General features: G+C 39.8%; 1 protein-coding gene across 4 annotated transcripts in view; it reads right to left on the reverse strand.

Annotated features, from left to right (window-relative positions):
* Phtf2 (putative homeodomain transcription factor 2) overlaps window positions 1-19,502 on the reverse strand; it is a 103,320-nt gene that overhangs the window by 72,830 nt on the left and 10,988 nt on the right. For all 4 annotated transcript variants that reach the window (XM_010636893.2, XM_010636880.2, XM_010636885.2 and 1 more), the window contains exon 2: window positions 9,911-9,990. In XM_010636893.2, the coding sequence (XP_010635195.1) occupies window positions 9,911-9,955 (45 nt within the window). In that variant the 5' untranslated portion in view covers window positions 9,956-9,990. The remainder of the gene's footprint in view (window positions 1-9,910; window positions 9,991-19,502) is intronic.

Below are 19,502 nucleotides of genomic sequence, written 5' to 3' on the forward strand. Positions count from 1 at the left end.
TTATTTCACGTAATATTGTGATCAAGTTGTACCAACTTTCCCATGTTAGATGTAATTATTATGCATGTATTACAAACATACTAATATGAAATTTTAATTTGTTTAAATTTATATGCTTTAAAAAGCAGCCATAAAATTGTTATAAAATACTGTATCAACCATCTGTAGAGTTCCTAAATGAACTATAGCTATTTGTCAGAGAAAATAAAATGCTTTTTACTTTTTAAGTCATTAAACCAAAATTCATTCTAGTACTTTTGAGGCACAGCACATCACATGTCACCTATGTGGAAGACAACAGAAGTGCAAGAGAACTGTGCCTGTAGACAGGAACTGCTTGCTACCCAAATTCATCTGACAGTGATATGTAAACGCTAAGTGGTTTTAATTGTATTTTCATTGTGGATAAATAAAATGCTGTGTTTTTGCAGTGGAAAAAGAAAATCTGATGATCCTTCAATACTAGAAGCTGACATGTACACTCCAGTTTAGCATTCATGCACATTTTTTAAAAAGTGAGATATCATTATTTATAATAAGCCAGTACACGTCATAATGGAGAAGGTAAAGACTTCAAATATCTATGCGTTTGACTAGAACTGGAAGCACAAAATTGTTAATTCTACAGAAACCTATTGCATAAAACTCTGTGAGGAGGGCTGAGACAATCTTAACTCTGGAGGACATGGAGGAAACATTTAAGATCCTGGCCTGGTCTTACTCAGTTCTAGCTTAGTTGTATGGGATGCTGCTAGCAGAAGGAAATAAAGCCCTACAATGACACAGAGAGTCCATTAAAGCCGGGGTGTGCATTAGTCACACTTCTGTGGTGGGTTCAAAGGTGTCCCACAAGAGCTCACACCTGCTCTCACCTTGGAATGTATGATTTGGAAACTGGCTCTTTGCAGATGTAATCAAGGGTCTCAACTCAGACCCTAAAGTAAATGGCAGCACATTCAGTGACTGCTGACCTTTAAGAAGAGGACCGGATAGGGCATGTAATGACTCAGAGGCCAGCCTGGGCTACACAGTGAGACCTTGTCTGAAAAGGGGAGGAGGTGGGGGGGGCTGACACAGAGGGACCAGGCAATGTGACAGCAGAGGTAGAGCTTGGAACGACACACTAGAAGCCAAGGAATAGCAAGGACTTCACTGGAAGCCAGAAAACGGCCAGGGACAGTTTCCCCTCAGCTTATCTCTCTCCTGCCGACACCCTGATTGTAGTCTTTTGGCCTCCTGAACTGGGAAAAAAAAAAATTTCGTTTTAAGCCACTCAGTTTCTGGTTATTTTGAAAACCCTAGGAAACCATTATGGATTCAAATAATATCTTGATTTAATCAGAGATGATATATTTCATTATCAAATAAACACACATGGAAGCACTCTTTAAAAAGTGCTGTGTAAGTGAGGCAGTACTGCGCCATCACCATCCATCCACACCACCCCAATCAGGACTGCTGCTAAAACCCATGTACACACACAATGCCAGTGCAGTTTGTTCAGAGAGAGAGGTGTATTCCTACCTCTCCAGGGACCCTCACATCACACGTCACCAGAAACAGACCTGGTCTCTTTAGTACAGTAGGAACAGGGACCTCGAAGTCAGCTAATCTTTATCACTAATCTGCAACTGTGACTATGTTAGTAGCATCCGGTTATGGGCATTAGGTTTCTTTCTGTAAGTAAAAAGTTGACCCAAACTAGACGATTTCCACAATTCTTGACTATAGTTTCTTTTTTGTTTTTTTCCTTACATACAAAATTAAGATACAATTACTTAAACTACAGATTTCCAAACTGGCAAGAGGGCGTGCGTAGAAAATCCGACAAACTAGCAAAGGTAAGTAAGTCCTAAGACAAAAGGCAAATATTTCAACAACTAACTTAACCAACCTATTTCTGCCAGGACAGGTTTTATTTTTGATGAGTTAAGCGACATTAAACAGGAAGAGGTAGAAAAAATGACCAGTGACTCAAACAAGCCACGTTGAGGTTTTTAAATATCACTTAATCCTGACTTTGCTGTTTGAGTGTTACGCAACAAAGACTGAGTAATAGCCACCGTTCTCATACTGAAAAATCAGAAGCCTGATGTCTTAGAGCCTTTCTAGCCTCATGAGAATCTTCAGAACCCAAGAAATAGAGTACTTCGGTAAGTTTTTTGGAGGGATTCCTCTTGACAATTCAGACGCTTATGAAGTAATAATTAAAGATAAAATTTATCAAAGGCATATGTGTTTAGCACTACATTACGAATTTACATATATTGTCAATTAATCCTCAGCATGTACAAAAAGTGGTATTATCACCCCTTTACATACATAAAGGAAGTTAAACTCAGAGACAATAAGCAATTACCCAAAATCAGAGTCTTAAGAACAAGGATCTGGGCTGGGGATTTAGCTCAGTGGTGCAGCTGCCTGCCTCACAAGCACAAGGTCCTGAGTTTGATCCCCGGTACCAGAAAAAAAAAAGAACAAGAATCCAAGCCTCTGCTTTCCGAACCCTAAACATTGTTCCTGCTGCTCAATGAGACAGACACAGTTGTAATGAGGCTCCGCCTCCAGGGATTGTGATGAAAGGGAGTGCCGCACTCTTTAGGAGGCCAGCTGTGTGTTTATTTTGGGGTTGATTTTTTATGTTTGTTTTTTTTGAGACAAGACACGCTGTGCTGCCTAGACTGACCTTGAGCTCCTATGTAGCTCAGTCTGGCCTGACACTCAGGACCTGTGCACCTTCCCCCAGAGAGGCAGCATTTCAGGTGTGCGGCCACCATGCCCGACCTCATGGTTTTGATCTGAATCATTTTACACTGATGTTTAGTCCACAAACATTCAGCAAGCTGACTCATATTCTATGCAATTTTCTGAATCTATACTTCTAAAACATACATATATATACATACATGTACCACACTGCCTCCATGCAAAAGTCAGGACTCTCTTCCAAGAAAAAAACCCAATTCAAACCAGAATTTATTCACTCATTCAGTTGAATGAGATGCCAGGGTCAAAGTCAGTGCAGGGTGGGTGACAAGAACCCAGGTACCAGAGCCCCAGGCCATCCTGTGGCCTCTTTTCCTCCTAAATTTTGGATTTTGTTGTCGTGTTGGATGGTCTGTGTCTCAGAACTGGTAATAAGGCTGAGCCTCATGCATGAAAGGCACAAGACAGTGCTGAAGTCAGGACAGTGCACCAGACTCAGCCTTTCTTCTCCTGTACCTGACCCTCTCTGTATTTCAGCCTGCCTGGGCCTAACTTTCTTCGGGTTGTAGTAACATATCTGGTTAGAGATAGCTCCAACCCTTCATCCTTCTCATTCTTTACTGAAAGAAGCCAGAGGCCCTACCACCAGGTCTGACTGTTAAACAGTCTGCACAGGAACAAACAGCTTGGGTTGCTGGCCATTTGCGGACTGACCACGGGTGCCTCAGGGTGAAGCACTCTCTCTGGCTTGTTTAACCACATCCCTACCTCTCTAGCTACATGGAAGGGTGTGCATAACACAGGCACAGTCTTCAGAGAAATTGCCAGTCCTGGGATATACTCTAATTTCTTATTCATTATAGTCCAAATCAGAAGACAATTAATATTTTTGGCTGGGCATGGTAGCATACCCCTGTAATCCCAGCATTCAGGAGTCTAAGACAGGAGGATCACCACAAGTTCAAGGTCAGGCTGGCCTCTACAGCGAGACTCTCAAAAAACAAACAAAGATAACCACTACTCTTAAGCGTAGTACTCTTTTGGGGCCAGGGTTTGGCTAAGTGGTTCTGTCACCTGTCTCACAAGTGCAAGGTCCTGAGTTTGATCCCCAGTACCCCCAAAAATAAAATAAAGCTTTTTAAAAAAGTAAGACTTTTTATTTAGTAACAGTTCATAAACCACTTTAAAAAGGCATTTTGAAATCCTGAAGTTGATGGAGTCCCTCACAGCCTGTGAGGCATAGGTAAGCCTTACTATGTGACGCTCAGAGGAAGAGGGAATGAAGCCCCAGAAAGCGAAACACAGGCGGCTCCCAAGACAATCAGCAGCACAACCGAGAGTACAGTGCTCTTCCCACAGGCCATACCACAGACAGAGTAGCCTAAAACACATTACAGATCTAAGGGCACTATGAATATGGCCGGGGGAAAAAGCTTAAAAGAGAAAACACAATATGCCCATTTGTCTATGGCTTAGGATTTCTTCCTTCATAGATCTTAATTTTCTATCCCATACTATAATTATCCAGAGGCAGAAGACTGTATAGAAGACTGTATCCTACCAGAAAGCATTTCTGTGGTTACTGAGTATACTTTCGTCAGGAAGGAGCTAAAAACCCAACTGTGAATGACTGAAAAAAAATAAGGGGATTGATTATTTCACACAATAGGAAGTCCTGAAGTAGATTTCAAAAGTTGATCAGCTCTATGTCTCAAAAAGTCCTGAACTCAGGTTCTCTGCTTTCAATTCTGCCACCTTCGGCTTAGCACGCTCCTCCCTTGGGAACAAGGTCAGTATAAAAGCTAAAGGTAGGAGAGCCTCACCCCCCAAAGACAGAAAACATACACTCACTACATCCCATTCCTTCACTTAAATCAGTGAGTGTGCACAACAGCACCTAAAAAACACTATAGGTTTGCTATTAACGGTTCTGTTTGTAAGAAACGGAAGCCTTCCTAGAGAGCAAAGGACTAGAACACAAGCCCCCTTCTAGGGCAAGCCCCAGGAAGGGAAATAGAGTGAATGCCACTCCCGGCTCAACCAGGTTTTGCCTACTACTCCCTGGCTCTAAGGCCTATGGGAAACAAATTCACTAAGGAAGCAGAGCTCTGCCAGCAGGCACAAGGACTGGGGACAGTTCTGGGCTGGAAACCCTCTGTATCTCAGCTCTCACACATCCCACTTTCTCACAGAGCTAAAGCAGGAGTCCAGAGGCTCCTCAGGCTCTCCACATCATGGAGCAAGTCCTCTGTAGCAGGAAGAAGTCTCCCAACTCTAGAGATCGGGGAAGGAAAAGGCGGACAGACACACACACCTGATGGTGCCCTGGTCTTGGGACTTGGGCACCCTAAGATATGCCTCACCACTCCGCATTACTTTAGCTTGAAAGTCAATTACAGAATTCCCTTCCTTTAAAAAAAAACCAGTAGATTTCTCCTCTTAAGACAGGTTAGTGCCATGTGTTTGGTGCATACCTACTTGGGAGGCTGAGGCAGGAAAATGACAAGTTTGTGGGCAACTCAGCAAAACCCTGTCTCAAAATAAAACAAAAGGGCTGGAGTGGTAGCTCAGTGATAGAGCTTGCCTAGTATTCACAAGGCCCTGGGTTCAATTCCCAGTGCAGGAAGAAAACAATACCTGGTTTGGGCCACATTTGCCTCATTTGCGACAGAATCCTGACCAAGGCAGAAAGGACAATCTTAACGACAAGCACTAACATATGGTTTGAGAATTGAATGCTAAGACCAAATACTTCTTGAGCACCTGTGCAATTGAGAGCAAGTTACCACTCAGAAGTGCTTTTAAGCACAAGCATGCACATACACACAGATGGACTGAGTTAAACTTCTATTTATAGCTGAGCGCGGTCATCAATCAAGTCCACATTACCTATGCCAATAGCCATATCCACCCATGTTCTCCTGCTGGCCATTCGTCCTTTAAAGGCCCTGAGTAAGGGCTTTATCATTAGTTCTTCCTCCGTTATACTGTGGTTACTACTTTTCTTCTCTTTTATATTTGGGGGTATTTGTAAGCCACCCTTGTCATTCATCTCCTGAAAACAGAACTTCCGTCTCTCATAATCTGACCTGTATATTCACAACAGCATCCTGTTGGTCATTATGTATTTTAAAGGAATACCAGTCTGCCAAGTACCTAGGAACCATAGAACTCCAGGCAGGTCCCCATTCTGAATGACAAACAATTCCCTCTCCTTGAAAATGAGAAACTAGAAATACAAAAGCAGAGTAGTTTGTTATTAAAAAAAAATACCCAGCAGCCCATTATTAATCAAAAAGTATTCTGGTTTCTCCACTGCTACTCATGAAGTGTTCCTCCACAATAATGACTGAAAATTACTTTGTAACAACAGGAACTTTTGAGTGATTCATGATTATGATGGCTAGAATAGTATAATTTTTAAAATTAGGTATCAAGAGACTTTAAATATGTCAGAGTGAACAATGCATAAAAAAATTTGTTAAAAGATACTTGATATTTAATTTGAATTTCTATACATTTATAATAAAATCAAGTAATTCATTGTACTTTCTCTTGAAAATTTCACATTTGATATCAGAATTCACTTTCAAAATAGTCAGCAAATCAAATAATGGCCTGATGGAGCTAGCTAGTGTTTACTACTCAGAACAAACATGAGAAAATGTCACTCTTTTCCAGAAGAGAAAGGTGAGTAGAGTGAGTCAAATAAACAAACATGAAGGTAAATCTTGGTTTTTATTTATAATGATACTAGCCAGTATAAACTAGCTATTATTGAACCACAGATATAAGAACAAACAATGTTAAAATATGAAAACTTTTAAATCACCTAATCCAGGACATTTTAACCTGGGTTCCAAATCAAATGTGACATTTTGTGTGTGTGACATTAGATATATTTTTCCCCAAAATAAGAGCTTGGCTTACATCAAAATTTCAAAGGGACCCATGGCTGAAAAGACTGAGCTGAGAGCCATTATCTAATCATGGTAGGGAGAGGAAGTCAAGCTCAGAGAAACAATTTGCCTTCGGTCAAATAGCAAGGATCAGTTTCAGTACTCAAGTATTCTTTTTATTAAAGCATAATTAGCTCTAAAAGCGTTTTTTTAAACAAGATGTATTTAAGAGAAAAACAAATCCATATGACTTAAAGTCAGTGAGGGGAACTCACAGGCTCATGTTAAAAGGAAACCGAGATAGCAGCGCTGAGGCAAGAACTAAAGCCAACCCTTGTAGCAGGCAGCTGTAGAGAGATCATTCCCAGGAGGGCAGAGGGGCCTGGTGGAGGCCTGCAGGCAAAGGACCACAAGGCAAGTTCACACTGCTGAGTCAGCTCAGCTGACCCGGCAGACAGTGGGAGATGAAGAAAAAACAGTCTTTAAGATAAAAGCACAGCAGGGAGGAGAAGGCAGCTCAGCCTTCAACGACCACGTCAGCAGACTCCAAGGAAAAACAAGCGAACGAAATAAATCAAAACACCAAGCTCACTAAAATCAAACCCAGAAAGGCCAGAGAGCGATCTGCCTTGCTCCAAAACCCAACTAGGATGGTCTCAGATTGTCTAGGGCAAATTCCAGATCTCCGGAGAAAAACACATCCAAAGAAAAGTCCCTCAAATAGCCTTTACTACTAGCACAGTAAAACTCACACCCCAGTGTAGAGCCCAGGAGGATGAGGCGGCTGGAGGAAGCTTTACAGGAAAGGAAGGGGCAACAAATCTCATCTTCTCGGGCAGCCCACAGCCTGGGCCCTGGCGACCCTGCAGCCATAAAAGCCTGCAACTTCAAACTTCTGGTCGGACTGGACATCTATTCTCACTGGCTTTTCCCCTTTTATTTGTAAGAATGGAAGCCTTGTTCGTGCATCAAAGTGCTTCTGCCCATTCCTTATGAAGTCAAGGATTCTGGAGATATAGTGCCTACAGGACACACATACATGATGCACACACATGATATTATGCCTTCTAGGACACTTGTACAAATGATATATGTACACACACACAGTAACGTAAGCAGTGAACACTGATTTCACCAAAGGTTTTAGTCACCAGGAGAACAGAAGTAGGCTCAGGGGGGAACTTATTTTTTAAAAAGAGCTAAAACTTATTCATACAATAAGAAAACAACAAATAACACCTAAGAAAAGGAACAGTAAGCATGTTTAAAAACATACAGCAAATACAATAAAAAACTAGCAGTGTGGACAATCCTTGTGCTATGAGGCTACTAAGACCTGTGGCCCAATTTAGCTTTGTATGCTTTGCAAATTAATTTCCATTTTCCACAACGCCCATGGCCCAGCCCAGAGCACTGGCCCGACACAGGTTCTGCTAGATATTCAGTGTCTACGCATATTGCCAAATCGCCCCCCACCCCACAAGTAATCATGGAAACCAAACGCTCATGCCTCATATTTGTAGCCCTTCTCCTCAATTCTCTCATGGGAGGGAGGAGTGGCAGAACCTGGTTTCATTTGCCTTGGGTAAAATGACTGCCTCTGGGCAGCAGAACTCAGAATCTGGTAAGGGTTAGGGGAGGCACTGCAGGATGAGTATCTGCTACCTCCTTCTTTTTACAATAAAGCTTGAAACAATACTCCTTTAAAGTATCCATATGTATGTATGTATGTATGTATGTATTTTTGCAGTACTGGGGATCGAACTGAGGACCTTGTCCCTGCAAGGCAGACACAGTGCCACTGAGCTAAATCCCCAGCCCCTAAGTGTATTTCTTTACAGAAAACTACATTTAAATGCAAAAGCAAAAGCAAAAAAGAGTCAATGAAATCCAGTTAAAGGTACTAATAATGCCCTAACATAATATATGTAACGATATTTCCTGGTATATTTTACAGCATTTGGTATGGCTGCTCTGGAAAAATTTTGGTTGCACACATCCAAAGCTGCTAGGTAAATGACAAAAGCAATGTCACTGTGCTAACTGCATGTAAGTATAATATTCCAACCCCTCCCATCTCAAGAGTCAGCCAAGCACAGTATGTTCTCCATGTGATCTTTAGTTCTAAATGTTTAAGGCAAAAAGCCAGATAGAGAAAAAAATTTTTTTTGTTTTGTTTTTTGGTACCGGGGATTGAACTAGAGAAAATGTTTTAAAAACATTTCTCCCATAAGCAGAAAAGAAAAAAAATCTTTCAAAGATACATGTTCAATTTTATTTAATTTTACTTACTTCTTTAAGCACAGGTTTTTAAGTTGATTAGAAATTTATAATTAAAGGTGACATTTACATAGAATGAGAATGACAATCATAGGTTAAATAACTTCCAATTTCTTCTGTGAAAAATGTGGTATTATGTATCTGTGAATATGTTTTACCCAGAAATAAATAATATACCCAAAGATGGACTGCATTATTAGATTTATCTAATCTTTACAATGTTTTAATTATCACTTACTTCCAATTCAACTAATTTGCAAATTGTCTGATTTTCCGTAATTTAAAAAAGCTTTAAATGTCATTATATTTTGTTAACATAAATTTGAATAAGGCATCAAAAATGTTTCAAGATATGAAAACAATTCACTGCACATACTAAAAATCAAAAATACCATGTAAAATAATTTTAAACAACAAACAACATTATTAAGAGTAAACAACTTGGTTTTAAGGAAATATTTTCTTTTAGATTTTATAAAGAAAAGAGTTACACTGATAAAGTTTATTTTGAAAACACTTGCTGATACAGCCAGTTAAGTAATTATGACAACTAATTCTGAACCATAAAAATGAACAATTCATATTTCAGTTTGGAAAATATAACCCAAGAGGCTTATTTTACTGAAAAGAATCAGCTATTGAATTATAATCTACAACAAGGAAAAACTGTAATCTCATAACATAAAATAGTAAAAATTATAAATTTTACTAACCCAGGTTCCTCTAAAATATTAGTGAGAAAAAAAAATGTAATGCTTTTATATAATTCTAATGATATGCTGTTTATGTTTTAACTGACAGTAATTAATCTAGCTACACTGATATTGTGGAGTAAAAAGTAGAAAAGTATTTTTAGGCATAAACTAAGTACAAGGAAAACTAATCTTCCCTTTCCATTCAAAAGCCTAAAAATCTAATTTTGTCACAGTTCTAGGCAACATTTAACATAAATCTATTCCTCAAATTAAACATGGAGTTTTATAATGAAACATTTTAAAAGTTAAAAGCTTTGACTATAAACTTACCTTCTTTTGATACCAGACTATAGCATCTGTGACTTTGGACGCCATTTATGCCACTGAATTTACACATTCATCATTTTAAGCTGTACAAGAGAGAAAAACATGCCAGTGAGTTTACTTCTGCCTTCCTAAAGGAGACTGACCAGCAGGCATACACAGCACTCTGGTTACTTGCAGAGCAAGGGGTGTATCACTATGCTTTTATTACACCTTCCTCATTACTATTTTAGCAACAGGTTCTCTTAACCAAACAAAAATCAGCTGTCATAATAAAAGAAGCTTCCTTTGTATGAATGCAGTATCTGAATGTTCTTACAAATTAGACTAAATTATCTTTTAAACAAAATGAACATTTTAAACAAGTTTCAGAATGTCCAAGGTCATCATGGAAGGTTTTCATTTATACATTCACAAATAAACCAAATCACTCATAGTAACAGACCAATTTTGCTGCAGTTTCTATCAAGGAACTTGTGTGAACCTCTGTTGCTAGTGGAGGAATAGAGATGCCAACACCTATAAATCACATAACTTTCCTTGATAGTAAACCCAAAATCGAACTAAAATCAAATAACCAGAGGTTTAAAATTTATATTAAATATTAAACCAATAATACCAGAGTTAATTTCACAGAAATAGTGGGCATGGTGGTGCAATGCCTATAATCCCAGTACTCAGGTGGCTGAGTGAGGAGGATCGCCATGAGTTTGAGGCCAGCCTGGGCTACAGCGTGAATTCAAGGCCAGCCCAAACTACATCGTGAGATACAATCTCAAAAAACAAAAAAGTTCATAAAAATTATATTAAGGACTTCTCAGATACCAGTTTGGCTACTATTTAGAAATCACAGACCATCCTCAAACACATCTATCTTGTGTGTCTAACAGAGTATTGGGTCCTAGATTTAACTGTTTCTTAGAATTCTAGAGAGAATTTCTAATTGATTGCAGTTAACTCTAGAATGCTCTTCTAGTCACAGGACAGTAGCCTGGACAGCTCCTCTGTATAGTGTCAAGGCTAAACTAAAAACAGTTTTAAAACCAGATACTGACCCTGGCACGCATCACAAACTAGGATCACCCAAGGCCACACCAGATCTCAGGAAGTCATAGAAGCAAAGCACACCTCCAAACCAACCCTAGCACACCCAGGTACCAACTGCAGAAAAGCCACCACTGCAATTTGCAAACAAAGTATTTCAGGTCTGGAACACACTAGGATTCAAATACAACCAAGCCTAGTATCAAGAACAAAAGTCAAAGAATCAACCTCTAAATTCAAAGCAGAACTTAATTAATGCTTGAATTTTTGACAGCTACAGACCAAATTATTTACCTTTCCTAAGAGATTAATACTTTTTCATCTTTAATGGGTCAAATCCAAGCAAAACCGTTTTGCAATTCCTGTCAAATAACATGACAGTGGGAAGAGGAGGATCACAGAATGAAAAGACCTGCGGCATCCAAATGTACTACTGAAGAAGCCACTTCAGCTCTCCAAACGCTAGTTTCTTTCACTCTTAAACAGGAGTGCTTGTACCTATTCACCCCTTACAGGGTTTTTGTTACCAGTAAGTAACATACATAAAATGTCTACCATAGTGCAGAGCACACAGACACTCAATTAGGACTGTTTCAATTATTAATTAAAAATTTCCTGGCCGTGGGGAAGGGAAAAGGAATTAAAATAGAATCACACTGTGCTATACACATGCACCTCCTCCCTAAAATGAATGCAAACATAATGTACTGCAAACATATACTAATAAAAAAGGAAAGAAAGAAAAATACTCAAGCAAAAAAAAAAAAAATCCCAATACAGGAACTGGGAGGTATTTCTTTTTAAATATGGACAACAACTGAGAGAGGTACATGGTGAGACATGTGTTACCCCAGCACTCTAGGAGGCTTAGGCAAAAGGATCACAAGTGCGAATCCAGGCTGAGCCACTAGGAGAGACCCTGTCTCAAAATAAAAATAAAAAGGGCTGGGCATGTAGCTCAATGTGAAGGTTCTAGGTTCAATTTCCAGCACCAGGGGTTAAAAAAATAATAATAAAAAAAAAGAGCAAGAAAAACAAAAGAAAACAACCAAGGGCAAGAACATATACTATCATTTTTATGTTGACATTAAAAGTAAAAATAGCTACTTCGTTATCATAAGATCACAAAGTCAATTCTCAATTCATGTGTATGAATTATTTAGCAATTTCAAAGTTCACCTCCTCTGTAGTTTCTCAGTCAGGCATGGTTACCTTCATTTTTCTCAACAGGCTTTTTAGGAGAAGCTTTCCTTTACTGTCTCAAAATCTTGGTCCTGGAGGTCTCCGGGGCGAGTCATTCACTTTCATCACATTTTGTTCTAGAGCCTGTCCCTACTGATCCTGGACTGTTCGCTGCTACCTTACATCTTCATCAAGTTTGTTTGGCAAGACAATTCTATGTTCTCAAAACTAATCAGTCTTTCCTCATGCAGACTCTAAGAAATGTACAAAAGAAATGAGAATATCTACTTTTTACAGTACCCACTTTTACTTAACACTAAATCTTTATAGAAAAAAATTCCAGATCACCTACCAAGATAAATCTCCTTTCCCCACCTTCTAACAGTACAAATATACACTTCATATACAAACATGAAAGGATTTAGCAACACATCCATTAAATGTGTGAGACATTTTGTATATTTAGGGAATAAATGATCATATCTAACTAATATTGAAACCAAAAAGAAAGAAAACAAGCTTCAATAAAGATACGGAAAAAACACTGCCTCAAAATAAAGATGATCTGAAAGTCAATTTTAAAACATTTTTTTGTTTATCAAGCTACGTTCAGGAATTTCATATATCTAAGAATGTAATAGGTATATAAAGTATCTTATAGTTTTGGGCTGGGGATTTAGCTCAGAGGTTCCAGCACCTGCTTTGCAAGTGCAAGAAGTATCTTATACTTTTAATTTGTATGGATCTATACAAATAAAAACTCAATCTTTGTTGTTGCTTAAAAAAAAAAAACTTTTCTTCAGAAATACTGTGCTCTGCAAACTGCTTTACTAGATTTTCCACTGGGTCACCAACCTTTCAGTGACACTGACAGCTCATATCTATTTTTAAAACACGTTTAACAGCATGCTGAGAGGATTCCTGAAGCAAACATCTGACAAAGCACTCAGACATCCAATTTCACAGGAATACCAACAAGAACATACGTACAAATGTTTTTGTACTTCTAAAGCCTTTCCAACAACTTTGATTCTGTGACAGCCCAGGCATAATGACAGTCCAGACTGGTAAGTCGCTTCCAATGTACCTCAAGTAGAGTATCTAAATCATTTTTATCAATGGACCTGACACAGGATGTATATTACGGAAATAATCTAATCTTAAATCCACAGGGATAAACTACAAGAATAAAATTTAAATCTTGCTACAGTTATTCTGAGCCAATTCTCTCCTTGGCATTGATTCAATCACCGTACCTACGGAAGCACCTGAAATTATTCCTTACTACATCAGCTTCCTCAGAGATTGCATTTAAGATGCGGCGGAAAACCCCGTGGAGGAAAAATGTGATGACGGAAGGGGTAGTGGGGAAAATCTGCCTCCGCACAACCTCAGTATCAAATACAGTAATGCCAAAGAGTATTCTTTGTACTGATAAAGTAAAAATAAATAGAAATGGCCAGATTCTTAACTAGCCCTTGACAAAAATCACCCTATAAAAATAACGTGAAGCTATAACACACTTTTGTCGTTATTCTAAAACAAGCTTCCCTGTCCCGAGCCTCAGACTCGCTGTGCTCAGAAACAGCGCCCTCCTCCCTGATACTCCACTTGAGCATGGGGTCCCACTCCGTCCTGGAGGCGTCCCAGCACAATCTCATTAGGATGAACACGCTGAAGCCTGATGTCTCTGCCGGCACTGTGTACACTGAAAGAGCTAGCATTGAACTAAAAATGCAAACTCACATGGCCACGGCCCCCTGATCGTCCATAAACACTGCTGCGAGGAAGGGGTCGCTCTCCCTTTCTATCTCTACGTACGCGCTGGTACACTGCATATAACGCGCAGAGCAGAGCGAAGGCAATGACCACACAGCAGCGGCACGGCACGGCACAGGCCCAAGTTCTGCCACCAGGGCTGTTCGCTCTTGTGTGAGTTCCCCAGTTTCTCTGGGCCTCAGTTTCCCACCAGTAGCACCTCGCCAAATATTACACAATCCCATAAAGATTAAAGTAACAGTTCCAATAATGTACAAGAGTTCCTCCAAATTCTTTTACTAACACACCCAAAAGTATTAATTTTGGATAAATCCACGATACACACATGGATTTTAAAGTAGTAGAAACCGTCAGACCAAATGAAAAGGGTCTTTTTTTCCATGATAGTTTACGCGGATCTCAGGCCTGAGGATTTCATTACTATCCTTCTCTAGCAATCTTTTATCACTCCCTACGGCTTACAGATTAAAATCCATAATCCACTTGGAATCGCGTTCCAGCCCTCTGCAGTCGACCCTCACTGCATCCCCACATCACTGCGGACCTCTTCTTATGCACACCCTGCTCCTACACCGGGGTGCTGTCCCGGAAGTAATACCTCCTCTTTCCAAAGCGGTTCCTTGTATTTCCTTCACAACTTTCGCCCCAATTCCTCCATCTGAGACTAACCTATTCTTTTTGACTATATTCTGTTCTGTGTGGACTTCAAGGTGGTTATCCACATGTGCCCTCAGTCTCAACCATAGATTCTCTAAGTTCAATATCTTTATTGCCAAATTATCCTACGGCTTTTGTCTATATTAAACATAAATGTTTACAAATGAAATTAAAAGTTACTGACCAGACTATCATCACTGGTGAATGAAATTAAGAAACAAAACTGAAAACTCCTGCACTACCCCCACCCCTCACACAAATGTATTCTTCAAAATTAAAAGGTATGATACTGTGGAATATAATGTATTATTTGATCAACCAATATGGAAAACTTTGCAAACCCAAAAGGTCCAAAGAGGAGACTTCAAGTCAAATCTGCCAAGTCTATCAGCCTAACTCCATTCCTAAGTGCTGAAGTTAAATATAGCTCAGTTGCCTCCTCCACAAGCAATTTTTAGACTTCAGAAGCTGGGAACAAAACTGCTCTCCCCTTAAAGGGTAATAAATACTAAGGTTCAGACCAGATTTTTCATACTGATACCGAAGTTAGGAGAAGTTAGGAAAACAAGTGACATTTACCCTAACAGAGGGAAAATAGCCTAGGGGCAGAATGAAGTCTATTACACAGTTGTTTGTAATCACTTAATTTATAAATTTTGTCACAATTTCCTGGGAAGTTTTTAATTCTTCATCTGGAATGAGGATATTTTTTGGAAATGTTGTGAAAGATAAATACATTATATGTCAACACTTGGTTCAATCTTAGAAAAATAAAATGTAAAATGAGATCTAATAGAACTATCCATTTTCTATTATACCACTATATAAATTATTTTCTTTAATGGAACTGATATGTAAGTTGTACATTTCAAATATGAGGGTAATAGATAATCTAAGAAAAGTGAAGTTATATCTCTATATTTTTATTAACAAAAACACTGTGCTATATAAGAAATCTAATACAGTAGACCTGAAGTAATGACCAGTCTGACTTACAAACAACTTGGGTTAATGAGGTTAATGGAAGACTCATCTGCCTCTTGTTATCTATAGCATGCACCCAGGTAAACGTCCAGATCTCAGCTGTACTGACTTACAACCAACTTGAGTTACAACCAGCCCTCAGGAACTGATGGCATATGTAAGTCAAGGATCCAGTGGAATAAAAAACCTAAAAAGTACCAATAAACTCAATGAGAAAAACAAAAAAGGATCCAGTGTGCCTCATGAGAATCTTAATACTACTCTGTAGAACTTCCTGGTGTTTACAACAAACCCACGTGGTAAGTCCTTTATAACAACTTTTTAACTTTCAGTATTTCTTAACTCCAGATTATACTCACAAAACCTTCACTATTCATTTAGCATTCACTGGAACTTTATTTTATTTTTTATTTCAGTAGTTAAAAGGTCCTTTATGTACCTAAAGTGCTTTTTGCTGTAAGAGCTGTACTACTTAGAAAAAAAAAAAAAAACCATTACTGAAATAATCTATGATCCATTCAAATGGTTTAACTTTATTGAAAATTTTCCAATTAACCAACCAGGCCCAACTCAAATATGGATATATTATTACTGGCCTCCAACAGAAACATTAATTAAATAAGTGTTCCATGAAATCTGTCAAAATATTAATGCACTAAGTGATAAAATGGCTTAAAGAGGAGACCTTCACATTTTAATTTAAAATTTGATTTTAGAGATTAAAAATTGCTAATTATACCACATCATCAAAATGCTGTTGAATAAAATCTGAACATTTAGAAGTTTCGGCTGGCATCTAATCATTTAATAAAAATACTATTTACTGAACATGTACTAATATTGCACTTGTACAGAAATTGTCTCGTCACTTTTCATCTCTGAGGGGACTTTTCTGCCAGTTCCCTCCAGAAGTATCCCACCCCAGTCATATCGTATCACCCTATTTATGTCCCTCACGCCTCTTTCTCAACACAAATGGTCTCACTGTCTATAGTCTGTCTTCTCTCTACAGTGTGTCTTTCTTCAGGGTACGGCCTTGATTCTTGTTCATTGGCATATCCTCAACTTCTGTTGGAGGCCAGTAATAATATATCCATATTTGAGTTGGGCCTGGTTGGTACCCCTTTCCTAATCCTGCCTTACCCCTCTCTTCCTAGGTCTCCTCGATTTTACCCACAAATGCAACTGGAAAACACCCACTTGTTTCCGTCTCTTTTGCTTGGCCCCCAGCCCAGAATGCTGACGTCTTCTGCACAGGGCTGTATGATGATGCTTTGTTAATTGGCCTCGCAGCTTATGCTCTGAGCCATTCGGTCCAGTCCTTCCTCTACACAGCAGTCAAAATCTTTCAGAAATTAGATAATCACTGTCCTGCTGGGATCGCATCAGTTTACTTCCTGTTTTGTTTATTTCTTTATTTTGCCATACTGGAGATTAAGTCAGGGCTTCGCACATGGTAGGAAAGCACTCTGCCACTGAGCTCTGTCCCTAGCCCTTTGTAAAATTGCATTTTGGGACTGACTCTGGTTGGCCTTGAACTTGCCTGAGCCTTCTAAGTAGCTCTGATTACAGGGCCGGGCTGGCATGTCCACAGCCCATGCTGCTAGCTCTTCTGTTTATAGCTACTTGCTGAGCTTGCAGAGGTGTCTGTGACCCTACTTGAGTCACTGGGATCTCGGCAACTCCCTCCCTCTGCCTGGATCGCCCCACCCTCAAGTTTTAGGGTAGCTGGCTCTTCTCCAGAGAAACTATTCGGTATTTACACATACGCATCCTATTTATTTCACTTAAGAATATGGCCTCAATGTGCACCCATTTAGCTATAAATGTCTCTAGTTTCTCATTCTTTATGGCTGAGTACTACTTCATTTTATTAAAACACATTTTTTGATATTAACATTCATAAAGAGCACAAAAGGAAGCAGAGTTGGGCAGAGGGAAAAGGTGGACTATAAAACTACCTCAAAGGAGGCCTCATTTGACCCTACACGGAGTTCTGACTCAGAGCTGCCTGAATTAGTAGAAGAGGGCCAAGGACCCTAACTTATGTTGGTTAGGACTATCAAAATTTTAAATGTTACATCTTTCACAGGAAGAAAAGGGCTAAAGGTGTAGGGGAAATGGGAAGGGTAGGGGAAAGGTAATAAGGGAAAAGAAAAAAAAATAAGAAAATGAAAAAATGGAAATAAAGTCTTTGTAAATAGGGAAGGGAGGAGGGGGTGAAGGGAGGGCAGGGTAATGGGGAAAAAATGAGAACCAAGACCTGTCACGTAAAGGTACAAGATCCCAATGATGAATGTAACTGTACTGTATACCTAAAACGTACCAATAAACTCCATGAGAGAAAAAACTGTCACATCTTTCAACCGTAACCCCCGTTTCATCTGCCCCTTGATAGTACGTACAAAGCTGCGCATTGCACGGCAGGGGAGAAAAGGGCAAATAAAAGGGCACGGATATTTTCTTAAAAGGTACAGGACAGTAAAGAACATGGCACCATTTTATAAAATAAATATACAAACGTGTTGGCTTGACGGCAGAGACCGGCCGGCAGCTATCCTCTAGGTCTCAGAAGGGAGGCAGGAGGGGGTCAGGAGATGACCAGAGACCCATTTCCTCCGTCAGCCTTCCTCACTCAGCGGTCTCCCTCCGTCTCTCTTCACTCTGAGACCTGGGTACTGCTTTTTATCTACTTTTCCATACCCCTCCAGGCACGAAAGAGCTGAAATGAGCTGAGCCGTCTTCTGCTCCGCCCAGGACAGCCCAGAAGGGCTCCTCCCCGAAGCTGCGTCCCTGTCCCTCACCCTCCGCCTGCTTCTCTCAGGAGGCTGGGTGAGGATGCCCTCGGCGTGGAACGTCTTAGCAAACGCAACCAGCAGGTTCTCACTTCTGTCATCCACTTTTGGAAGTAAAAAGATGTAGAGGTCACCCTTCCTCCCTCAACCCATTTCTTTCACTTAGGTTGTACTGAAGAAAAAGTCTTTATCCCACTTTGCTTTTATACAGAAATCCTTAACTTTTCTTTTGTTTTGTTTTTTTAGTACCGGAGTTCGAACTTGGGTCCTTGTGCTTGCGAGGCAGGCTGCAGAACCACTGAGCTAAATCCCTGGCCCTAAGCTAACTTTTAATATGTATTTTACATTAAAAAAAAATCAACCTTTTATATTACCAAATCAACTAAAAAGTACAATTTAAATATTCTAAAAGTTCTAAACTAACAGTTATACTTTTACTTCTGCTATTTCTAACAAAGAAAAAGGAAGACACCCCAGTTGCAATTCTTTTTATAAAGTCAAGATACTAAACAAATTAGAGGACCATAAACTAAGCCCTTCTATAAAATTCATCATGACGACGACGACAAGCTCCAGGAGGACACAAACCAAGATGCCCTTGTCTTCAAGTCCACTCCTCCTTTACTAGCTCTAGCTCCTCAATGTTCCGAGACAGCCACTGGGAAGCCTTCCTTTTTTTCCTCCCCTTTCCCACCTCCCACCCACACGAATCCTGGACCTGCCACAGAGGAATGACTCAGTAAGTAAGAGGGGTTCACACAGACCAGCTGTCTCTCCTGCCATCCCTGCCTGCCCCACTCACTACCAGACGGTCACAGCCTTCAGTGCCGCTTCCAGGCCAGTCTCATAGTTGCCCACTGTTTCTACACTTTCAGCATTCAAGAAATACAATCCTAGTCAGGAAGCCTCCCGCTTTGTTTTTGAGCTCATAATGATTAATTCCCTGATAGGGAGCTGGTATATGCAGTAACAAAAATCCTTTCCTCATCCCCTCCCCCGCCTTCCATCTCTTGATTCCCTTCCCATTTTAAGAAACATCTATTTCCACGCATAATGTCCCTGGTTCCATCCCCAGTAGCAACATAACGAAACGGTGCCTTCACCCCTTTAAAATCGCTAGTGATCTCCCACTGTCCAGGAGGGGGTGTGACTGGCAC

Source organism: Fukomys damarensis, unplaced genomic scaffold (assembly GCF_012274545.1).
Source record: "Fukomys damarensis isolate Sample0158 unplaced genomic scaffold, DMR_v1.0_HiC HiC_scaffold_4, whole genome shotgun sequence".
NCBI classification, from domain to species: domain Eukaryota; kingdom Metazoa; phylum Chordata; class Mammalia; order Rodentia; family Bathyergidae; genus Fukomys; species Fukomys damarensis.